The 23,327-nt window shown below is 34.7% G+C and overlaps 1 protein-coding gene across 1 annotated transcript; it reads right to left on the bottom strand.

Annotated features, from left to right (window-relative positions):
* Positions 1-19,033: 19,033 nt before the first annotated feature.
* LOC148275435 (uncharacterized) lies at positions 19,034-22,319 on the bottom strand. Its single transcript, XM_088235717.1, has 2 exons — positions 21,749-22,319; positions 19,034-19,107 (listed from the first exon to the last, which is right to left on the bottom strand). The coding sequence occupies exons 1-2, from the start codon at positions 22,317-22,319 to the stop codon at positions 19,034-19,036; spliced, it is 645 nt and encodes a 214-aa protein (XP_088091843.1).
* Between the last annotated feature and the right edge of the window lie 1,008 nt (positions 22,320-23,327).

Raw genomic sequence — 23,327 nt, forward strand, 5'->3', positions numbered from 1 at the left:
CTCTATTTTGTAAAATTTTTAACAAGTCCAAGTATACGAGAAGCATTCGATATATTCTCGGCATAAGTGTGAAGAAAAAAACCTTGTAATTATTTCTCGCGAATATCTTTCTTCAGACTGGACCTGACGAGGTCTAATATACCCAGTCCAGATTTACGTATAACAACGGGCGATCGATTTCTACCAAACCGTGTCCATAATCTGGCAGTCTTCGCGACTTGAGCCTTGCGCGCATCGATGGTTCGTTCGGCGAGGAATATTACACGGCACTCGAGTCGCTCCAGTTACTGATGCTGCGATCGTTGCGAACTTCGGTATTTATAATTAACTTCCTCATTCCCGTAAGAGAATATATTGAACACTCCTTGCAGTTTGGAGTCGGCAGCGAGTTACGAAGCTTTAGTTAAGAATCTTATGTGATATGTCGCTTATTTTGTGTAAGCATGAAAATACGTCTATATTTTATAAACTCATTATATTTTTAATATAAGACAAAGTCATCGTTTACATGTTGTAATGCCGAGAATGCGGTGTAAGTTGATATTAGTATTAAGTGAATTTGTACAAATAAATGTAGGAGTAGCTTTACTATCGTTGTCAGAGGACGCTGTACACCGCTTCATATTGAAGACTGACCAATCTTCCTCATCTCACACTTGACTAACTACTCTCCTCCGTAGAAATACATACCGTTACTTACTCTATTTTATATTGTTATCGATGTTATATTTTGTATATATTTTGGTTTCAGAACTATAACTGAACTAATGATTGTAAAAGCCGTATATTTCACCATATTATCAAGCCTGTACCCTGCACATTATTGTAACCTGTGTAGTGTACGTTCTGTGGATATCAAACATCCGGAGTATTATAACATAACATAAATATTGCGATTATTCATCGAGGCGAACTTACTTACAAAACATAAGGACTGGTATGTACGGCTTTTACAATCGAGTATTCAACTGTTGAAAAATATTTTTCCCCTTTCAATTAAAGTTAATTATTTGTAATTACATTTTTAATAAAATATTTATTGTTATAAATTGTTTTAATCAAAAATCCTATCATATCTTTATTATTATTATGGTTCACAAACAATTATCTTATTCAATGGAGGTGGTGTTGTATACAACAAATGGTGGCACCCAAAATGGCAATTTTTTAAATGATTTCATACGGCTTTATCTTTTGCTAGCTTATGCCGCGGCTCAGTACCGCTCCGGGATTTGGCGATAATAAGATCAGGGATAGTAATACCAATCTTCTTCTTTTGAGATGTCTCGACCTTTTATAATGATTAGTCATTTTACGTACTTATATTATGTACTTGCCGGCGCGTGCTGTGACTATTATTGAGGAGAGATATGTGTCTTCTTGAAAAACTTCTTATAAGGTCTTCTTTCTTTCGCATTCCTTTTGGAGCTTGTACCTTTTCCGCTGCAAACATGAGGCATCGAGATAAAGCGCGTACGTAACATCGAGAATCAAGTGCAAGATGCTTCGTTCTATTGTTGTTTCGCATGGGCATGATTGGCCATCTTTTATTTTAAACCTGTAGAGGTACGACATTGTTGCCACACGTCCGGGACACTCAGGAAAAATTTAGTGTACTGCTTTGGGGTTCTTCCAGACGGAAGTAATCCCTCCGGTATTACTTCCGCCTATTTCTGATGAAATAGAGTACACTTCCCTGATGATTCTACAGGTTAATACGCAAATAAGACAACTTCCTTTGAACCAAACTATATAAGAGCAACATTTTATACTTATTTTGTCAAGAATTTATTTCAATAAATGTAAAATAAATTATTAATACGAACATTATGTCTTCGTCGCATAATGTTTAAACTCTGTTAGCGCAAAGAAGGTAAATTGACGGCCAACAATGTATTTTTTTATGTTATTTTGTTAGGATTATTAAATTAGGTGAGTTTATGCGGATTTGAGAGCCTGTTTTAAGGTAAACTGATATTAAGGTGAACTTATTAAACAACAATTATATATTTATTTATTTATTATATAAATTAAAGACGAGTGATACTTAAATCCACAAATTTGGAATATCCAGTGACCGGTTTCATCGCTTTCGCGACATCTTCGAGACTGGTATCTTTATTAAGGAGTTCAATGTATTTATTCAAAACAGAGGTAAGGTTAGAGAATTCAAAATTATATGAAAGTAAATTAAATGTTATTTTTAACTTAAGGATAAAAAAAAAATCGGGTTAACTAATGAGTTAATATAATGAGTTTAAGTATTTTATTTTTAGTGTCCCATCCTTCCCAGATAGCAGTGAAACTTGGTACAAACTTGATTTAAGATTGATGGAAAGGATGAAAAGGAAAATTTGACGCGACAAGTTTTATCAAAAGTTGCTAGAATATTATTATGTAAAATTTGATGAGACAAGTTTTGACAAAACTTGCTGGAATCTTGTAATGTCAAGAATGGTATTTCAGAATACGAAAGTCATACAGTGATGATCAACACATTGACATATACATAAAAATATGGAGAGAATTCCTTTTTTTATTTAAAATGTTATATTGAATCTCAGGACTTTTCTACAAGACCGTTTTTTTTTTGGCACCACAGCAGGCTGTGACGCCCAATTACAGTGGTGAATTACAGCACGGTACACCCAGCCTTAAGAAAAATCACATTTAATTTTTGTGTTCTCACCAGGAATCGAACCCAGAACCTTCCATGTGTGAGTCAAATATCTTAACCACTACACCATGGAGGCCGCCGAATTAAATTAGTGCATGATAAATATCCAAAAAGTGGTTAATTCCAAACAACATTCAGATTGGCAACACTATCAAAGTCATAGAAAAATTATATACTTCACCGTTTTCGTTTGTGGGTTTCATGTAATTTTTAATGCGCGATACTGCCGATAAGTTCGTGAATTCGTATTAATTACGCAATTATCGTTGGATGTTTTGCCGGTGATTTTTAAAACTTTTAATTTTGTCAAAGTGTTAATACTCGGTTTAAAGGATAAACTATTGATATGCCACCGAGGAAAAAACATTAAAAATGAGTTTTTGTAGCACTGTCATTCGACAAAACCGCCTTGTCAAGAGTTCTTTAAAAGTAAGTATGATATTAATATCTCATTCACTGCATAATGCTTACAATAGTTAAAACTGATTTATTTTATTTTATTTATTTATTTATTAGTTTATACATACAATGTTACAAAATGGCACAAAAAACACTCTGGCAAAATTCTGCTAGTACTAGGAGTAGGCTCAGTATATGAAGGGTCGGCAAGCCAGAAATATTAATACGCCTAATGTTGCAATCGGTTCCTATATGGGCAAATGCCTGTTCTAAGAAACCGATTTGTTGCGGCAAATATGGTTTACGAATATTTTTCCTATAAATAAAAAAACTATATTGAAGAAATAAAAAAAAAACAGTTATAGCCCAAAAGAGAAGAAAAGAAAAAAAAAATTTAGTTTACATTAAATGTAAAAATACAATTAAATACACAAATATAAAGCATACATACTTCGTACATACATATACACATACATACATATATACACACATATACATACATATACATATATATACACACATTCATACACGATATATATGCACATGCGAAAATACAATAAATTTATATATGATTCAGTGGGATAGCATAATATTTAGATTACTATCTTCAATAAATTCTCCGATTCCTTACTTCCAATGTCTGTCAACCAAATTTTTAAATTTCTTTTCAAAACTGATGGTTTATCAGATTTCCAAAAAGACGGTATCAGGTTGTATAGTTTAGGTCCGTTATATAGAAATGATTTTTGGAATACCGCTGTACGTGCTATTGGAATCACCAAATCGTTTCTTACTGTACTCCTGGTTAAGTGCGCATGACTCACAATCACCTGAGTGCTCCTATTTTTGTGGATGTCAAGTATTACTTTCCTCATGTAGATTTGCCTTAAGCCAAGGACGTCTAAGGATTTGAAAAGGCCTTCACTCGGATGATTGTACGGTTTTCGCAATATTATCCTCAATATTGATTTATGTACCTTAACCAAGGGATCAAGAATAGTCTTGGCAGCTCCTCCCCAACAAATACATCCGTAGGCCAAAACAGAGTTGCACAAACCATAGTATATACTTTTAATATCTACAATGGACAATATGTTACGCAGTGTTATAAAGATATAGATTAGTTTCCTAACTCTACCCACTAAATAGTTAATGTGTTTTCTCCAGTTAAGGTGTGCGTCAATAAAGATTCCTAAATATTTGATGTCTTGTACACATTCCAGATGGTAGCAATTACAGCTGGTAAGCGTGTTACAATTTGTATTATGAATTTTTATCCTTAATTCTATTCTTGGTAGGCCTTTTATATTTGGGCTGAATTTTACGTATTTTGTTTTCTTTGAGTTTAGTGTCAGCAAATTATCTTTGAGCCAGTTTTTAAGAATATTCATTCCTGTTTCGGCCTTAACGTGTGTTTCCTCCCAATTATCACCTTCAAATACAAGAACTGTATCGTCTGCAAAGGTGATTATACGAGCGTTAATATTTAAATTACACAATTCGTTTATATATATAATAAACAGCAAAGGTCCTAGCGTACTACCCTGTGGTACCCCAAAATTCATTTCTAAAGCAGTACTGCTGCATTCTCCAATTTTAACCCTCTGTAATCTGTTGGAAATGAAACTGTGTAACCAATTTAGAGGTCTACCTGTGATCCCAATGTTTTCAACTCTTTTTAAAAGAATTTTGTGCGATATGGTGTCAAACGCTTTTGCCAAGTCAAGAAAAATTGCAAGTGTTTTCTTACCATTGTTAATGTTGTTTACTAATGCTCCGGTTAATTTTTTTATTGCGTCATCTGTGTTTTTACCTGGTCTAAATCCAAATTGGTTGTCACTAAGTAAGTTTTTACTCTCTACATAATCGCTTAGTCTATTTTTGAATGCTTTCTCCAATACTTTTGAATATGCACTTACCAACGATATTGGTCTGTAGTTTTCTATATTCTGTTGATCACCCGATTTAAAGATTGGTTGCACTATTGATTGTTTAAGTTGTGTTGGAAAAATTCTTGATGAGAAACTTAGATTGAAAATGTGCGACAGAGGTTTGGCAATGAAATTTTTTAATTGTTTTAACATAAAAGTATTAACAACGTCAGGACCCTTGGAATACGTTTAATTATTAAATATCACAAACATTATACTATTATTGAATTGAATTGATTAAATTATGATTTATTTACAGAACGAAAAGGCTGTTGATATAAATATATCGATTCAGGTTATGGTCCCGTGGCTAGTGTCTCGGATTCACAGACCAAAGGTCCGTGGTTTGAATCCTACTTTACCCCAACTTGATTCCATTTTCTAATAGTGAGTTATTTACAACTCGTTAAAAATGGCCCCCAAAATTAAATATTTCTGTAAATCATAAGAACGCAAATATTTCTTTTTTTCAAAAAACAAACAAAAAAAAACCAATACTTAAACCACAAAAGCTCTGCGAATGAGCAAGAAAAATCTGATATCTTTGAAAATTAAATAAATATTGTAGAAAAGACAGAGAAAAGACAAAAAGGCTCGTCAATAAAAAATAATGCACTGGTTTTCGTAGAAAATGCCCTCGCAGATGCAATACTTCCTTTAATTATGAAAACCGAACAGCATGATTGTTGATACAAAGAATAAAAAAATATAAAAATCTGAAAATGTATGGTATGTAATTAATTTTTCTATTTTTTTAAATTAATTTATTTTTTGTTTATTCAGAAAAACAACAGCAATACAAAAAAAGCCAAATCAGTTTTCTACATAAATACAATTATACAAATCCAGTTCAGTTAGATATTAATACGTGTAGAAGTGCTTATGTGCGAGTTTTTGTGTGTGAGGATGCGTGGGTAAGTGAGTTGAGTGTGGTTTTAGTAGATATGTGAAAAAGCTTGTGAGTGTATATGGGGTGAGGGTGGGTTTATAGACAGTATGAGTGTGTGTTTGATCTGAGTGAATAGAAACATCTTAAATTTATTATAAAGAAACAGATTTTTTTCAAATAATAGTTATTAAATTCTTATTTTAAAAGTGGGTTTACTGCAGTTAAATATACCTATGCTATTGAAAAATACATTTTAATTACGCGCCAAGGGAATCAGAAGAGAATTCTGTGCATTGTTGGTGCGAACTGTAGGTACACGGGAAAGAGAGAAATTCGTATCTAAGTACATTAAGGGCCGACTTAGAAGCCATAACAGGACTATCAAGACGTCCATTAAGAATTTCATGTAAAATCCCCATATCTAATATACCAAACGACGATCTTCAAGACTAAGTATATTATGTTTATGACAAGAAGTTTTATAGTTAAGGTCCGTAAATCTGTATAATCTATAACTGGTAAAGTTTTATAACCGTGCATGCTCAAAACTAATATGTCACGTCATAACAATTTATGTCATGTTTTATGTTAGTTACATTTAAAAAATGTATCCAAAGTAAAATTGATTTTTTTATTTTCAGAAACGTACGGGAAAGCACGACTTTTAAATGTATGGGGAAGCATTTTTAAAAAGTTGAAGATATTTCCAATTTAGACTCTGACGATGAAGTGAGGAAAAGAAAAAGTTCTAAATTTATTGCAACAGAAAGAAAACATTTTTGAAAAAGGAATATGGAAGTCTAGGCACTTACAGGGCTAATGACCTGTCATTGACTGGTTTTAGTGGACACTTTACACACTGTGTAACATTACCATTCTGCCTATGCTTAAACACCAACATTTCCTTAACTCTTCTAACGGTCAACTTTTGTGGAGTAAAGGAGCTGAAGCCTTAATCATGTGGGTGAGATTCATTCGGCTGAACCATTTCACCTCCGAGGCAACGCCGGAAAACATTTTTTTAATTTTTATACTTCTTATACCAGTTAGTTTAATCAACAACGTTTTGGGTATGTCCAAATGTTTGTAAACAGGCTGGAATTCTCCCCTCGGGAGTTTATTAAGAACCAAATTTGATGCAACAAAGAGGGGAAAAAAATTGAGAGAGAAAGGAACATGGAAGTCTAGGCAGAGTTTATGACTTGTCATTGACTGGTTTAAGAGGTCATTTTACACACTGTGTAACGTTCACCATACTGCCTTTGTTTAAACATCCACATTTCCTCAACTCTTCCATCAGCTAACTTTTGTGAAGTATAAGAGCTGAAACCTTTATTATGTGGGTGAGATTTATCCGGCTGAACCATCAGCTCTTATACTTCACAAAAGTTAACAGATGGAAGAGTTGAGGAAATGAAGATGTTCAAACATAGGCAGAACGCTAAATGTTACACAGTTTGTAAAGTGGCCACTTAAACCAGCCAATGACAGTACATAAGCCCAGTAAATAACTAGACTTCCATATTCCCTTCTTAAAATGTTTTCCCTCTGTTGCAACAAATTTTGATTTGAATACCAAATACTTTTTACCGTGAGAAATCCCCCTAGCCAAAAAGCTAGTAAGTCATAAAACAGTTTTATTTATTTGTTTCAGAGCTGAGAGACAAAAGAATGCACCGGACTCTGATCTCTAGTCAATTTATATGAATTATTTGACATCACATCATCCGACTTTCTTGGCAAAAATAGCCTGTATTTTTTATTATTTATTCAAAATAAATATACTGAGTAATAGAAACAACATATTTTATTTAATATTAATATTTTTAAGAAGCTTCGTGTTTTTTTAAATATTCTTTAGTTTTTTTTGTTTTTTGTGTTTTTTTTTCTTTGTTATTTTTTTCTTTGTTTCTTGTTGTTGTTTTTTTTTGTTTTGTATTTTTTTTTTCTTTTTTAAGAACCATAAGTGGTTCCTCTCCCCGATGGAGGTTTGAAATCATCGTTGCGATTCTTACTTTATTGGCAGCTGCCCTGAACAAAGACTGAGTGCTGCAATGGAACCAGTCGCGCAAGTTCTTAAGCCAAGAGATGCGCCTTATACCTGCACTGCGTCTTCCTTCAATCCTTCCCTGTAGAATGACTTGTAAAATTTTATATTTCTCGCCTCTCATCACATGCCCAAAGTACTCAAGTTTTCTTTTTTTTATGTTCTTCAGTACCTCTTTATCTTTTTCCATCCGTCGGAGAACATCATCGTTTCGGACTCTATTCACCCAGGAGATTTTTAATATCCTCCTGTAGCACCACATTTTAAAGGCTTCGATCTTTTTTGAAATGTTTTGGGTGATTGTCCACGACGCCGTAAAACAATACCGAGAAGACGTAACATCGAGCAATGCGCATTCGGATGTCTAAATTAAAGTCTCTAATGCAAAGAATGTCACGCATCAGGATTTCAGGAAATAGCAGTCTCGCGCCATCTCTATTCTGACTTTGATCTCTTGCGAGTGATCCCATTTATCATTCAGCCAGCATCTTAAATATTTATATTGATGAACTTGCTCAGTAACCTGCGCTCCAAGTTTTAAAGTCGTAGGGAAAGTTTGTGGCTTTTACCGAATAACCATACATTTAGTCTTGGAAATATTCATCTCTAGCCCTTTATTTGCCGTGTGAACTTTGTCCAATAATAGTTGCAGGCTTTCCATACTATCTGCTAGAAGGACAGTATCATCCGCGTATCGGATATTGTTTATGATTTGTCCATTTATTGTATTTTTTGTTTTATTTTTTTTGTTTTTTTAGTTATTTGTGTTTTTTTTTTGCTAAATAAATCCAAAATTGCATGAATGTTGTTGTAAAAACCTTGTACGATGTTTGTAAAAACAAACGTTATGCAAGTTTGTTGGATGGTAACTAGGAAGTTTGATTTAAACTTGCCTCAAGTTTACAGAGTTGCAATCTCAAACTTGGGTCAAGCTTGAACTCTTGATACTTCAAACTTGATACAAGCTTGAGGCAAGTTTAAATTGCTATCTGGGTTCGTGAGTGTAATTTTTGTCAATTATGATTTCTGAAAAATAAAGGGTAAAAAGTCATTAGTAAAAATATATTGCAATGGGTATGGTAATGGAGAATGCACGTGTGTTATCTGTTCATTAAGTAATTCTACGTCGGGTTTATTTTTTAATCTATTAACTTCGAGAATTTCTAGTTTGTCAAGTTCATGGCCATTCGGTGCAATATAAATTATTTTTACATTATTTTTTTAAATCAAAGAAATGTTTATTTTCTATTAAATGATTGGCAAAAAAAAACCACGATTAAATGTGTTCTTTTATGCGTGTTTTAAAGGCTCTACCCGTTTGACCTACGTAGCATGTATTTTTACAGTCATTACAATTAAGAAGGTAAGTTCCTGAGTTGGAAAACTTATCTTTTTTGTCTTTAGTATAAACCAACAAATTAGCTAAGGAATTATTATTGTAAAAGGCTGCGGTGCATTTATTTTTATTTATTATAAGCGGACCCGACAGACGTTGTTCTGCCCGAACGTTAGCTTGCCTGCTATTAGTTGGTTTAACATTCTTTAATCGCCAGCCGTGTTTTGATGTGAGCTTGACATTTAATTCGAAACCAAAATAAATTACGAAAATGAAAAAATACTTCGTGTTAACTTTACATATTTCATTACATTACATATTTTTTTGTACGAAATCTTCCAAATCAGCAAAAGTCCTGGTCTGAGGGTATATAATTTATTATGACACAATATTTTTAATCAAAAGTCGATAATTTAACATTACATATCACTAACACGGGCTGTAAAAACTATTTTGTTCGGGTGTTTTTTAAGTACGTATATTGTTTGTATATTTTTTAGGTCATTAGAAAGTGAATTGTAGAACTTTATTGCTGTATATACAAAACTGTTTTTTTATGTTAGTTCTAGAACAACCTAGGTTGTTCGCAAGTTAAATTATTTGACGATCTTGTATTTCTTGTTTGTATATTGCAGTTAAAATTTAATTTTATATTTGTCTTAAAATGAGAGAAAAATGCTTGATTGTGTCGTGAAAGCACGCGAAAACTATTCGAACTAAAAGAAAAAGACTTTTCATTGAAAATAAGGTACTTAGATACTTGTTTATCATCGCATTCCAAACTAAAAGCTATTGATATTCAAATATTGAATTTAAGTAGGCACTTAGGTACTTGTTTATGGTCGAATTCCAAAATTAAAAATTATTTTTGTTCCCGAACGTTGGCTCGCCTGCTATAAGCTAGTAACATATAATTTTTATTTGAGTAAAAATACTGTTTTGTGAACCACTTTATTTGTTTACACAACCGAATTTATGTATTATGTATGTTTACTTTTTAAATAACCCTAAAGATGGCAAAGTGTTGTTGCCGAAACTTGTCGGTTGTGTGAACAAATAAAGTGGTGTACAAAAAAGTAGGTATTTTTAATTATCAAAAAAACAAATTTGTAATGTGATTGTTTTGGTAATTTTTTGCTTTTACCTTTCTGCTTACTAAAGTTGAAGGTTTGAACAAAGACTCTCTCACATTCGCATTCGTTAATGTTTATTGTACGCAATTATTACTTTATTATGTCAATATAATGATTTAAATATTTAAATTAATATTCAATTTATTCGAGTTGCAGATTTACATATGATGTTGCATGTGATTTACAGATTATCTCTACAAAAATCTGATAGTACATACATTACAATAATTAATCATAATTCTTCATCGAAATATAAATGTTACTAGCGGACCCGGCAGACGTTGTCCTGCCCGAACGTTGGAAAAAAAATCATTGATAAGTAGGTGCCTAGGTACTTGTTTGTGATTAAAACGTCTTCCCCACACAAGCGCACGGTGGTCCCGCGTCCATGGAGGGGCGGTCATAGCCTTTTGCTGTTGTAATAAACATTCAAAGCATATGCTACTGTATTTAAAAAAATACTTTTTCATAATAATGACTAATTTCAGGAAAAAAACAACTCATTTTTATTGAAATATATAGTTTATTGGTTAAATAAAATAGTAAAAAATGTAAAACAATGATGCTCTTAGTATAAACATATCAAAACCTTATAATTTCTTTATGTCGGTTTATTTAGTAGGTACACAAAAATTAGATTTCGATACAAAAGTACATAGTGAAAGAGTACAAATATAAAACTAAACGTACAAAAAAGTAACGGTTTAAAAAAAAATCTAGTGTGGGTGTTGTCATTTTACATAAATAAAAATTTCAGCACTTAATATTTACAAAAACCTATATTTACGAAAAAAAATATTAAAAACTATTAATTGCACTTTTAAAAAAAAAGTAAACACAACAATTCTAATACCTCTTTTGACAAAATAGACTTCTGCTTACGAGGCAAATTCCTGAGGCTTGAAATTAAGGGATCTGAAGTAAGAAGAAGTTTATGTAAGAGATAAAGTTCGTGACATTTTTCGTGTGTTATCGCGCCTATAAAGCTTAATATTTTTGTTGCCTGATTCCGCTGCTTCCTCAGATAACTCTCCAATAGACAATAACGCATGCTCAATCACCTCAGACCTATGAATAGGTATTTCATGGACAGAAGGTGGCGAGTAGTACCATGGATATTCCTGAACTAGTTGTTGAGCAGTTTGTAACGTGTAATACATATCCTGATGACAAACATTGCAGCAAATGGTAGCACTTGTCTATCAGATCCTTATTAAGGCCGTAATTATATTACAAGTCAGAGCACTTAATACTTTCTAAATCTTCCTTTTGAGATTCAAGTATACGGTTTGTGGTGTTATCTAACAAAGATTGCAATTCTATTTCGGCAGACGATTCTGTGATTATTTTCTTCGATGGATAGCACCGTTTTTTTGCATTTAATACATTCTGGTAAGATGGAAAAGTATAAGTAGCTCTTTTGAAATGCACAAATTGTTTTATTAATAAATACTGATGTTTATTTCACTTTGCTTCTACAATGAGAGATACTACTTCGTCAGTACTGACATGTGAAAAATATGTATTAGATTGATCGGAGTACTTTCTACGTTTTGATCATTTGCTACAGTCCGCGAAATTCTTCCTGTGTCGATCATTTGAAAACGGCGTCTCTTTTAGCTGCTCCTGGACTCCTGTACGTTGCGTGGATCTCAAAAGGTCGCATTCTTCTGTCACATTTAACCAATCAGAATATTTACCGACTATTTTTGGTTTTGAACGGGCACATTGCATCCAATACTTGGATTTTTTATGTACATGTAATCAATACGATTTTCAAGTTATTTTTGTCGATATTTTCGACGTCGGGTATTTGTTTGGCAAACACTTGTAAAGTATGGAGTTTTTTTCAACATTACTTAAATTTTAAGCTAGCCAAATGTCAAACAAATGCATTTTCGTAAATAAACAGATGTAAAGAGATCTTAAAAAAAAATATATAAAAAAGTCAGGCATGTAATTTTCCCTAATTTTTTTATGCGTGTACAAGTGTATGGCTCATACTAAACCCCGGAGCAGGGTTGTGCAGATAAAAATGTATAGATCATAAATTAAATATTCTTGTAAACATTATGTTGTAAATAAGGTTGGGGGCAGAGCGGGGCAAAATAGTTAAAAGTCTATGGAAACAAAAATATTATTTAAAAAATTAAACAGAATTTGTGCATTATGCAGCATCGACACTATTCGAAAACTACTATTCAATTACGCTTTAAAGTATATAAAAATAATCAAACATACCTTCAACTTGAATTTTCATCACAAAAAAACACACATCAATGACTAATTCTGAGAAATATAGAACAGTTAACACGGTGACTAATAAACGCACTGATTACAGTAATTAGCATTTCCTTGGATGAACTCACTTTCGATGCTGAAATACAATAACAATATTCCAGCAACTTCTGATAAAAACTTGTCGCGTCAAATTTTCCTTTTCGACCTTCCATCAATCTTAAATCAAGTTTGTACCAAGTTTCACTTCTATCTGGGTTTAACCATGCCCTGGTTGACATGAAATATTTATTTAAAAAGGTATTTTTACACTAGAATATTTTTCATAGTCCCTGGACTAGTACCTGAAGCGTAAGACTGATCATCTTACCTACATGTAACAAAAATGATCAAGATACACTTTAGTGTACCAATGCAGTGCCCTATACACCATAAGGTACGGAAACGGAAAAATTATGATGATTTCATAGAAAACATTTAATTTTTTTAAATGGCCGTTAAATCACTTTATGAGTAATATTTTACTATTTTCGTCCATAGCGCACCACCTCATTTCAATCCATAGGGCACTGTTAAGTAATAAAAATTTCACCCTTCTCACATAAATTTTCCTTTTACCATCAGAGGTCGAAAATTTTGGCCCATAAGGCACTACCTCACATTTTGAATAAAACAATATTGACTTATTAAGATATTATTAATTTTTGTTGTAGTTTGTGCTTTTTGGCGTCTCTTAAGTGATTATTTTTCATGTTTTGTAATCAAACTCAATACTCATTATTGCGCTTGGCATGGCGTATAGCAACGTTACGTGTGTACGAGGGGCGACCCAAAAAAAACAGAAATTTCGTCATAACAGAAGTTAAGAAAAAAAGAATTTTTAAAAATATTTTTCACCAAATTTTGATCACTTTCTAAATATTCTCCCTTGACCACAACGCACCTCTGCAAACGATTCGTCCATTGTTCAAAACATTTTTTAAATTCACTTATCGGGATGTTCTTTAGGCCTTCCAGCGATTTTCGTTTTACCTCCTTCACAGTGGCAAAACGCTTTCCTCTCATGTCCCTTTTGAGTCTGGGGAACAAAAATAAATCATAGGGGGCTAGATCCGGTGAGCAGGGGGGGAGGGGCTGACCAATTGGTGTCATGCCGTTTTTGGTCAAAAACAGCTTTATGGGTAGAGCGGTGTGGGCCGGCGCGTTGTCTTGATGGAAAAACCAGTCGCTTGTGTGCCAAAAATCTGTCCTTTTCTTCCGGATACTTTCCCTCAATCTTTTCAAAACCCCTGAATTGAACTGCACGATATTCCAGACATCTCACAAAGTTGATCAATGGTTCGACGACGGTCTTCACGAACGAGAACATTGATTTTGTCGATGTTTTCGTCAATTCTTGACGTTGAGGTGCGTCCTAAACGGGGTTGGCCTTCAATTGACATTTCTCCATTTTTAAAATGTGAAAACCACTCGTAGACTCTGATTTTACTTAGGGCAGAATCCTCATAAGCAGTCTTAAGCATAACGATAGTTTCCGCGGCCTACTTCCCCAACAGGAAACAAAATTTCACAGCCGCGCGGTCCTCTCGACAATCAGCCATTACGTTTTCGGCGACATGGAAAAAGTTGTTTCACTAAAAAAATTCCCACAGACGAACACTCACAGCAACAGAACTTCGCACACTGACTCAAAAGACGTGTTCCCAACGAACATCGGATCGAAAAATGGGTATCTCCACACTCCCTCCCCACCACAGTGCGATTCCCGTTACTTTTGGGTACCCCCTCGTATATTGTAAAATTGAATCATCCGTAAACTTATCCCCGGAAGGTAAATAAATAAAAAAATGTTAATTGAATTTTGAACAATATTTTAAATAAGACAATATGACTTTTAAAATGTGCAGGTACTTGTTGTATTTACCTGAAAGAAACAGTAAACTTATAATACAAAAAAATACAGGTATTCATACAGTTCCATACTAAGAGGATCTTCTATTTCCATACATAAATATTATATTTCTTCATTCTGGATAAACGAAAATTCATTAGTAGTCACTTTAGTTGCATAATGAGGAACTTCAGCCCTACGGGGAATTGGATACAATATTGTTTTTCTTGCGCGGGGTAAAAATTAGAGGATGAAATTGGACTGCAAAGTTTCTCGAAAATGTACGGAAAAAATAATTAAAAAATATTTTGATAAAAATGCACTACTTTGAATGACGTCACTGGTGAAAAAAGTTTTTTCGACTTAGTTTAATAGTCCATTATTATTATTATTTTTTTTAAGGATTCTGATACGCCGCGCGCCGCTAACCGTGCGACCGCACCCCCCTTAGGCCCATTTCACATGTGCAGCGCGTATCCATGCGACATCGCATAGGCCGTTTTCACACATGCCACGCAAATCCATACGACCCGATAATTTTACCGCGGTTATCCTGCAAACGTGTTACATACATAATGTGTTAGTTTTTCAGACGCGTTGTGAAAATGTACACGACCCGGTCTGCCAGACACAAATCTGCCAAAATCTGTTGGGGTGTGCTTAATCGCAAACGATTATTATCAATATTAATAGTTTGAATATCCGAATTAGATTATTCCCGTAATCGACTTTTTATTTATGGATAATGCGTTGTTTTTTCAAAATACTTATGAAGTATGAAGAACGAAAGAAAAAATATTAATTAAAAATATATGATATAAATATGCCTATTCTTATAATGCATTATTGTATACACTAACTAAAAAAAATACATAAAAACTTATGTATTGTACTGGTATTATTATTGTGAAAACTATTTTTTGGTCATTTCTCAAAAAAGTGTTTTTTAATTAGATATTTTTCTAGTGTTTTTTGTTGTTATTACTATTTTTTTAATAAAAAAAATATTTCTTCACCCAGGCTTTACCAAGGGGACTGTTAAGAAAGGAATGGTGTATTTCTATAAAATAATTTTATAATAAAATAATATTTGGAAAATAATAATAATAACGCGTAACTCAGGGAATCTTCATGTACCTAAGTTTCGCTGAACGAAGTTTCGAAAAAAGTATCTGGAAAGTATTAACCATTCCGAATAATCAATAAATATGAAAACACGAAAAGTCGAATAGCAAATCCAAAAGTGTAGCAATTAAAAAATATTACTTAAATCTTTTTGATAGTGATAGTTATTAATGTTATTAATATAGATGGTGTAAAGTGTATACTTATATTTTTATTTTTAATATTTCAATATATATATATTGAAATATTCGATAATTTGGAGGCATTTTTTTTCAAAATTGTAATAATTTCACATGTGTAATACTGTCTGTAGCTCTGCTTTAATATATAGAAATACATTATGCTACATTGCCTCTGTCACTTCAAAACTTTTTATATTCGTGCTTTCCTTGTCTGATAAAGTTATAGGTTTTATTATTTTTATTTAGTCTTTAAATAGTACAAACATAAGATATGAATGTTCTAATATATTAACCTGTATATAATTATTATTAAAATGTATACTAATTATTAACATTTCTAAACAATAAACGTACATTATTATTTATATCACTACAGAGATGGGTAGAATTTTTGTTTCAAGATTATGGATATTCGAGCGTTTACAGGGCTTATGACCTGTCATAGATTGGGTTCAAGTGGCCACTTTTATGTAGAATTCTACAACATTCCCCATTCCGCTTTAATAAGCTAATGCGAATATCCATATCGGTGACATTTTTGGTTTTAGTATATATGTCATGAAACAGGGAAAGCTTTCGCTAGCGCGTTTTGGAGCGCCATCTATGTATTTGATATTGAGGTTAAGTATTAAAGCAAATTACTTTATTTATAAAAAGATATATACTTAAACCAAAAATGTCACCGATATGGATATTCGCTTATTAAAGCGGAATGGGGAATGTTGTAGAATTCTACATAAAAGTGGCCACTTGAACCCAACCTATGACAGGTCATAAGCCCTGTAAACGCTCGAATATCCATAATCTTGAAACAAAAATTCTACCCATCTCTCTAGTGATATAAATAATAATATACCTACTCCCCCTTGGGATAAAAAACCCAGAATTGTGTGTGTATAAATATGTAAATATATATACATACCAAAATAATATTGAATAAACGTACATTTAAAAAAACTAATTTAAGACCAACTCGAATAGAATTACTTTTTAAGATATAACTTATCTGCTACACATGCTTTATTTTATTAACTTACATTAAAATGAATTATTATTTTTTGTTCACTTAATTTTTAATGGTATTTCCTTAAACTGTCCAGCTCGGTGCATCGACAAGTTCTGTGTCTTCGTTTTCTTACTAAATGGCAGGCTTACTTCATTTTTATTTCTAGTTTCATATCCGAGTTCACACTGATTAGAAAAAACCTGGTTCCCTATGTTCAAAACTTCAAATATCAAAGGTGGAGGAGCAGCAAAGACCAGAGGTCAAATGTCAAAGGTCAAAGATTAAATGTCAAAGTTCAAATAAAGGTCAACAAAAGTCAGAGGTTCAAATGTAAAATGTCAGAGTTTAAATGTCAGGTCAGCAAAGGTCAGAGGTAAATTTTCAAAGGTCAACAAAGTTCAGAGGTCAAATGTCAAAGGTCAAAGGTCAAATGTCAAAGTTCAAATAAAGGTCAACAAAGGTCAGAAGTTAAATGCCAAAGGTGGGGGTTCAGCAAAGGTCAGAGGTCAAATGTCAAGTCAGCAAACGTCAGAGCTCAAAGGTCAGAGGTCAAAGGTCAAATGTTAAATTTTAGATAGGTTAGGTTTGGTCAAAGGTCAGAGGTCAAATGTCAAAAGTCAAAGTTCAACAAAGGTCATAGGCCAAATGTCAAAGGTCAGAGGTCAAATATCAAAGGTGGGGTTTCAGCAAAGGCCAGAGGTCAAATGTCAAGTCAGCAAACGTCAGAGCTGAAAGGTCAAAGGTCAAATGTCGAATAAATGTCAACAAAGGTCAGAGGTCAAATGTCGAAGGGGGGGTTCAGCAAAGGTCAGAGGTCAAATGTCAGAGGTCAAATGTCAAAGTTCAAATAAAGGTCAGCAAACGTCAGAGCTGAAAGGTCAAATGTCAAAGGTCAAATGTCAAAGGTCAAATAAAGATCAACAAAGGCCAGAGGTCAAATAAAGGTCAACAAAGGTCAGAGGTCAAATGTCAAATGTCAAAGGTCATAGGTCAAATTTTAGATGGGTTAGGTTAGGTCAAAGGTCAGAGGTCAAATGTCAAAGGTCAAAGGTGAAAGGTCAACAAAGGTTAAATGTCAAAGGTGGGGTTTCAGCAAAGGTTAGAGGTCAAATGTCAAGTCAGAAGACGTCAGAGCTCAAGGTCAGAGGTCAAAGGTCATAGGTCAAATTTTAGATGGTTTAGGTTAGGTCAAATGTCAGAGGTCAAATGTCAAAGGTCAAATAAAGGTCAACAAAGGTCAGAGGTCAAATGTCAAAGGTCAGGGGTCAACTATCAAAGGGGGGGGTTCAGCAAAGCCCAGAGGTCAAATGTCAAGTCAGCAAACGTCAGAGCTGAAAGGTCAAAGGTAAAATGTCAACAAAGGTCAGAGGTCAAATGTCAAATGTCAAATGTCAAAGGTCAAATGTTAGATGGGTTAGGTTAGGTCAAAGGTCAGAGGTCAAATGTCAAAGGTCAAAGGTGAAAGGTCAACAAAGGTTAAATGTCAAAGGTGGGGTTTCAGCAAAGGTTAGAGGTCAAATGTCAAGTCAGAAGACGTCAGAGCTCAAGGTCAGAGGTCAAAGGTCATAGGTCAAATTTTAGATGGTTTAGGTTAGGTCAAATGTCAGAGGTCAAATGTCAAAGGTCAGGGGTCAACTATCAAAGGGGGGGGGTTCAGCAAAGCCCAGAGGTCAAATGTCAAGTCAGCAAACGTCAGAGCTGAAAGGTCAAAGGTCAAATGTCGAATAAATGTCAACAAAGGTCAGAGGTCAAATGTCGAAGGGGGGGTTCAGCAAAGGTCAGAGGTCAAATGTCAGAGGTCAAATGTCAAAGTTCAAATAAAGGTCAGCAAACGTCAGAGCTGAAAGGTCAAATGTCAAAGGTCAAATGTCAAAGGTCAAATAAAGATCAACAAAGGCCAGAGGTCAAATAAAGGTCAACAAAGGTCAGAGGTCAAATGTCAAATGTCAAAGGTCAAATTTTAGATGGGTTAGGTTAGGTCAAAGGTCAGAGGTCAAATGTCAAAGGTCAAAGGTGAAAGGTCAACAAAGGTTAAATGTCAAAGGTGGGGTTTCAGCAAAGGTTAGAGGTCAAATGTCAAGTCAGAAGACGTCAGAGCTCAAGGTCAGAGGTCAAAGGTCATAGGTCAAATTTTAGATGGTTTAGGTTAGGTCAAATGTCAGAGGTCAAATGTCAAAGGTCAGGGGTCAACTATCAAAGGGGGGGGGTTCAGCAAAGCCCAGAGGTCAAATGTCAAGTCAGCAAACGTCAGAGCTGAAAGGTCAAAGGTCAAATGTCGAATAAATGTCAACAAAGGTCAGAGGTCAAATGTCGAAGGGGGGTTCAGCAAAGGTCAGAGGTCAAATGTCAGAGGTCAAATGTCAAAGTTCAAATAAAGGTCAGCAAACGTCAGAGCTGAAAGGTCAAATGTCAAAGGTCAAATGTCAAAGGTCAAATAAAGATCAACAAAGGCCAGAGGTCAAATAAAGGTCAACAAAGGTCAGAGGTCAAATGTCAAATGTCAAAGGTCAAATTTTAGATGGGTTAGGTTAGGTCAAAGGTCAGAGGTCAAATGTCAAAGGTCAAAGGTTAAAGGTCAACAAAGGTTAAATGTCAAAGGTGGGGTTTCAGCAAAGGTTAGAGGTCAAATGTCAAGTCAGCAAAAGTCAGAGCTGAAAGGTCAAAGGTCAAATGTCGAATAAATGTCAACAAAGGTCAGAGGTCAAATGTCGAAGGGGGGGTTCAGCAAAGGTCAGAGGTCAAATGTCAGAGGTCAAATAAAGGTCAGCAAACGTCAGAGCTGAAAGGTCAAATGTCAAAGGTCAAATGTCAAAGGTCAAAGAAAGATCAACAAAGGCCAGAGGTCAAAGTTCAAATAAAGGTCAGCAAACGTCAGAGCTGAAAGGTCAAATGTCAAAGGTCAAAGAAAGATCAACAAAGGCCAGAGGTCAAATAAAGGTCAACAAAGGTCAGAGGTCAAATGTCAAATGTCAAAGGTCATAGGTCAAATTTTAGATGGGTTAGGTTAGGTCAAAGGTCAGAGGTCAAATGTCAAAGGTCAAAGGTGAAAGGTCAACAAAGGTTAAATGTCAAAGGTGGGGTTTCAGCAAAGGTTAGAGGTCAAATGTCAAGTCAGAAGACGTCAGAGCTCAAGGTCAGAGGTCAAAGGTCATAGGTCAAATTTTAGATGGTTTAGGTTAGGTCAAATGTCAGAGGTCAAATGTCAAAGGTCAGGGGTCAACTATCAAAAGGGGGGGGGTTCAGCAAAGCCCAGAGGTCAAATGTCAAGTCAGCAAACGTCAGAGCTGAAAGGTCAAAGGTAAAATGTCAACAAAGGTCAGAGGTCAAATGTCAAATGTCAAATGTCAAATGTCAAAGGTCAAATGTTAGATGGGTTAGGTTAGGTCAAAGGTCAGAGGTCAAATGTCAAATGTCAAATGTCAAAGGTCAAATGTTAGATAGGTTAGGTTAGGTTAGGTTAGGTTAGGTTAGGTTAGGTTAGGTTAGGTTAGGTTAGGTTAGGTTAGGTTAGGTTAGGTTAGGTTAGGTTAGGTTAGGTTAGGTTAGGTTAGGTTAGGTTAGGTTAGGTTAGGTTAGGTTAGGTTTTTTTTTTTTTTTTCTTTGTTGTGTTTTTTGATATCCCTTGCTTATAACTATACAAGGTGATATTTTTGGGCTGTTATTTTTGTTAGTGCTTTGTGTATGATTTATGTGTTTATGTTTTGTGTTGAAGCTGTGACATGGACTATTTGCACTTTCCGACATTCGTCTAGTGCCTATCCATCTTCGTCCCGCCCGCCCACGTTTTACCAAACAATGTCGCGATTCCCAGTCCAGTGTCACGCTTCATGCACAGGCGGTCACCTTGCGGTTTTTGCCAAGTGCGCTCTGCGTACACTAACTTAGTCACCACAACATATCCAGCAACACGTGCGCATGTCGAGACTCGGAATTGGAATCAGCACCGTTGTCAAGGGAACCATGTAAAACCTTGACTGGAAAGGGATTAACATAAATTTATATTTCTATAACATAATAACAATAAATGTAACGAAAGTTACATAATAATTTGTAACAATAAGTTATTTAACAATAGATACTTAACAAAAGTTACGCACCTACTTCATAACAATATATATGTAGCAAAAGTTACATATCAACTTCAAAACAATAATGTAACAAAAGTTACATTACAGAGTCAGTCAAAGCAACAAGTAACAACAAGTAACAAAATAACAGTAACAACTGTAAAATGGTTAAACTATAGCAATTTAAATATAAAATATAGCTATGTCTATTGTTAGTGCATGCATATCACAGTTGAAAAGTTTTGGGTACCTGCCCCATTACTTGTTCATTGGCCTTATTTTTTCTATTATTAGTTTAGCGTAAGACACGAACTTTTGGGACAATATGCTGTGCTGTAGAACTGTCCGAAAATCTTCAATTGCAATTTTTCTTTTGTTGCACTCTTTTTCCATATCATACCTTTCTTTCGCAAACATTGGGCAGTGAAGGAGAAGATGTTGGACATTTTGCTCGCTTAGCGTATCGCATGGGCAGGCACTGCTACTCTTCAATTTAAATCTGTGAAGATACGAAAGTGTAGCACCGTGACCTGTGAGAATTTGTGTTAATTCAAAGGTGTGTTTGTTTGCTTTGCCAAATTGTTTGCAGTCATTTAAATTTTCAAAGAAATATTTAGTTACTGACCCAGTAGAGCTTGTTTGGTATCGGTTTTCCCATTCTTCGAGAGACTTTTCTCTTAGTTCCCTTTTTGCGTAGCTTAGTGGAAACTTTGTGTATAGCTTTACAGTTTTTACGTGTAAGGCTGCATCTTTCGCTAACTCATCAGCTCTATCATTTCCAGAGAGACCGTTATGACCACGTATCCACAAGAATTTGCATTCAATGCCTCTTTTCTCGAGATTTCTCGAAGATTCTTGTATGCAGAATACCATGGGATTGTTAGGCGATCCATCATCTAGCGCCTGAATAGAGCTTTTTGAATCTGACAATAAGTTGACAGTCTTCCAGTTTTTCTTTTTGCTAGTGACCCATTCTAGTGCCTTCACAATTGCGAAGAGTTCGGCTTGGAATACCGTGCAGTAGTCTGCCATGGGAAGCTTCTTACTGTACAACTCTCCGGAATTGTCAAATGCGGCGAAGGCAGCGCCCACTTTCCCTCCAGTTTTACTGCCGTCCGTGTAGATGTCTATTTCATCCTCTGGAAATTCAAGTCTGGCGTACGTTTCTGGATGCCCAGTAGATAAGCCCACTTGTTTGCTTGGATGTGGAAGATCTGTATAGGCGATCCTTCCTTGATACAATATGTCGTTTGGAGCATTTATGATAGTATGGTTCAATTTTGTGTAATAGATATCGCTAATCTCTTTAATTCTAATATCCAATGGCATGAGTCCTGCAATTGCCTGGACCGAGGTGAGGGATGTAGTTCTATATGCTTTGCTTATTCTTATTCCCATTGACCGTTGAATTCTATTTAGTTTTGTCTGGATATTTTTCCTCTTTGCTGCTTCTGACCATACCGCGGCAGCATAAGTGATAGTGGGTTCTACTACCCCGCTATAAATCGTTCTTACTATTTCTGGGCTGAGTCCCCATGTCGGTTTGGCCATGAATGTTAGGCGATTTGCTATTTTCGCTGCTTTTTTTGTTATTGAGTCAACGTGTTTACTCCAATTTAGATTTTCGTCCAGAACTACACCAAGGATTTTACAATCTTTGACAAAATAAAGCCTTTTTCCTCTCATAAATATATTTGGAGGTTGTGCTTTTCTCTTAGTTATAAATAGAGCATTTGTTTTTTCTTCGGAAAATTTTAATTTTACTTTGTCTCCCCAAGAAGTGACTAAGGAGAGAGTTTCGTTTGTTATTTGTTCCAATAAGTTCGTATCTTTGTGCTTTATTAAAACTAGGACATCATCTGCAAATGCTTGTAAATGAACATTGCAGTGATAACTTAACTGTAAAAGTTCGTCTAGGACGATATTCCAAAGCACCGGTCCACAAGCAGATCCCTGTATGCAACCTTTGTTTGAACTTTTATTTGAGTATGCGCCAGCGTATTTAACTTCTACCATCCTGTCGGAGTGGTAGTCTTGGAAGACATTGAATATGTTCTTCGGGCACTCAAGTTTTGTTAATTGATTTAAAATATGGGGCCACCAAGCGTTATCGAAGGCCCCTTTAATATCTAAAGATATAGCACAGACATGGTAACCATTCTTTGTTGCTTCTTTAATGAGAGTGACCGCGTTCACCATAGCGTCTTCGGCACTCTTTTGTTGGGTAAATCCGTATTGATTAGGGCTTAGTTTTTCAAGTTTATTGAATCTCCATGAGATTCTTTTGATTAGAAGTTTTTCTAAGACCTTTCCAAATACGGGTAAAAGACCGATTGGCCTATATGAAGACACGTCTCCGTAATCTTCCTTACCTGGTTTTGGGATTACTTTTACTCTGGCAATTTT

This window comes from Micrasema longulum, unplaced genomic scaffold (genome assembly GCF_059751315.1).
Source record: "Micrasema longulum isolate JH-2025_06_02 unplaced genomic scaffold, ASM5975131v1 h1tg001429l, whole genome shotgun sequence".
NCBI lineage: Eukaryota > Metazoa > Arthropoda > Insecta > Trichoptera > Brachycentridae > Micrasema > Micrasema longulum.